The following is a 1,974-nucleotide window of genomic DNA, read 5'->3' on the forward strand; positions in this document are numbered from 1 at the left end:
ATTTTTAAAATGGGACTTAGCAACTTTTCTTTCTAAGCTAGCGATATATAAGTTTCAAGCATTTGTGAAATTTACGATATATGAAAAGTGGCCGTAATTTTTCCGATTTCAATACCTTTTAGCGTTTTGCTTTTATGTGGCAAGAACAATAACCATACAGATTGGTAGAACGGTTACCGAGATACATACATATGTATATGTGGTCATAAGTGGGCGGTGCCGCGCCCATTTTCCAAAATTATTGCACGCATCAATTTTGAATAAATTAGCTTTAGTAGTATTGGTTTTAGTAGTTAGTAGTTTAGTGGTTATCGAAGATTTCGTATTTCTCTAAATTACCAATGGGGCGTGGTTATTGTTCGATTTTAAAAATTTTCAGCCATTTGGTATGTTGTACCAAAACCAACAACTGTGCCAAGTTTGGAAGAAATTGCTGGAGCGGTTACCAAGATAAGTGGGTGTGGCTACGCCTATTTTCCAAATATTTATATATTCTTATTTTTAGTCCAAAAATTATTGCTAATATCAATTCTGAGTGAATAATCTCCAGTAGTTACTAAAATATCGCAGTTTTCTTATTTCTGAAAACTAGGGTTATATGGAAGGTAGGCGTGGTTATTGTCCGATTTTGCCCATTTTCAATACCATACGTCCTACGCACCAAGTTTCGTTAAGATATCTCACTTTTTACCCAAGTTATCGTGTGCACAGACGGACAGGTTTCTCTTTTCATTCTGATCATTTATGTATACATTTGTCTATCTATCTCGATTCGTTTTGCCTGTTACAAACAACCGTTAGGTGAAAAAAGTTATAATAAAATTGTGCACAAGTGCGCTCGGGTATAATTAGGTAAAACTTGACAATTAAGAACAATTTCAAGTAACAATTAAACCAAAAGATAAATAACAAAACATATTGTATATTTTAATTGAGGACTAGTCTTGAAAACATTTGAAGGAACATGCAGCCATTAATTTCGTTTTAACATTTAATCTAGAATGATTTCTTAATTAAAAAATGTTATACAAATTAAATTACATCACTTTATTCATATTTATTCATAGGAGTCAAGGGAGGAAATGAAACATATTATTGGGCAAATATCTAAATTGAAATATCAACTACAAACTGACAAGGCGCTGGAACAATTCGATGGAAAAGGTATGTACATACATACATATGCATTTTTCCAAACCCCCTGCCCTCCCCCCCGCGATACACCCTTTTTTATATTAATTCCACGTTTTATTATTTCATATTCAAAATAAGAGCACGACAAAGAAGACTGGAATCAGTTTATAGAAAATTTAGGCGATGAAAAAAACAGCTTTTTCAAAACGTGTTGGCTCTACGCTGAATGCTATATATATCGCCGGTTGTCATCTTTTTTCGAAAACTCTCTATCGTTAAGCGAATTTGACTATTTTGCAAAACAAAAGAGGAATGCCCTTGTTAAATCTATTGAATGCATCGAAGAAATATTGAATGTTGTTCAAGGAATTGACTGTACTACTAGCGATTCTTTTAAGTTAATGCTAAAGGTAATTTCACCTTTTATTTAATGCTGTTAATATATACATACATTTATATTCAATAACTTATTTCAAGCTTAATTTGTGGGGAAATCGCTGCGACTTGTCTATAACGTCCGGTAAAGAGGTTCAACTTGAAGGCAACCCCTTTGATTTAGTGCGCAGCTTTGACCATAAAATTATCATTGATGATTCGAGCTTTATTATTGAATGCCTAAAGTCTGAAAATTCAATTAAACCAGCTATTGTGGAATTCATTTGTGATAATGCCGGTTACGAGCTTTTTACGGATTTCGTACTTGCCGACTATTTAATCAAATCTGAAATGGCTGATAAAGTTCGTTTTAATTTAAAAGCCATTCCTTGGTTTATTTCTGACGCCACAATTAACGATTTCAATTGGACTCTACAATTTCTACAAAACCACAGTGTACCTATT

General features: G+C 33.2%; 1 protein-coding gene across 1 annotated transcript in view; it reads left to right on the top strand.

The window, feature by feature from the left end:
• The first annotated feature begins 1,032 nt into the window (after positions 1-1,032).
• The window catches only part of LOC118744170 (damage-control phosphatase ARMT1-like), a 2,480-nt gene continuing 1,538 nt past the window's right edge, over positions 1,033-1,974 (top strand). The window contains exons 1-3 of the mRNA XM_036476960.1: positions 1,033-1,164; positions 1,273-1,544; positions 1,612-1,927. Of these exons, the coding sequence (XP_036332853.1) occupies positions 1,083-1,164; positions 1,273-1,544; positions 1,612-1,927 (670 nt within the window). The 5' untranslated portion in view covers positions 1,033-1,082. The remainder of the gene's footprint in view (positions 1,165-1,272; positions 1,545-1,611; positions 1,928-1,974) is intronic.

The sequence above is a fragment of the Rhagoletis pomonella genome, unplaced genomic scaffold, assembly GCF_013731165.1.
Source record: "Rhagoletis pomonella isolate Grant_MI unplaced genomic scaffold, Rhpom_1.0 Rhpom_scaffold_00008, whole genome shotgun sequence".
NCBI lineage: Eukaryota > Metazoa > Arthropoda > Insecta > Diptera > Tephritidae > Rhagoletis > Rhagoletis pomonella.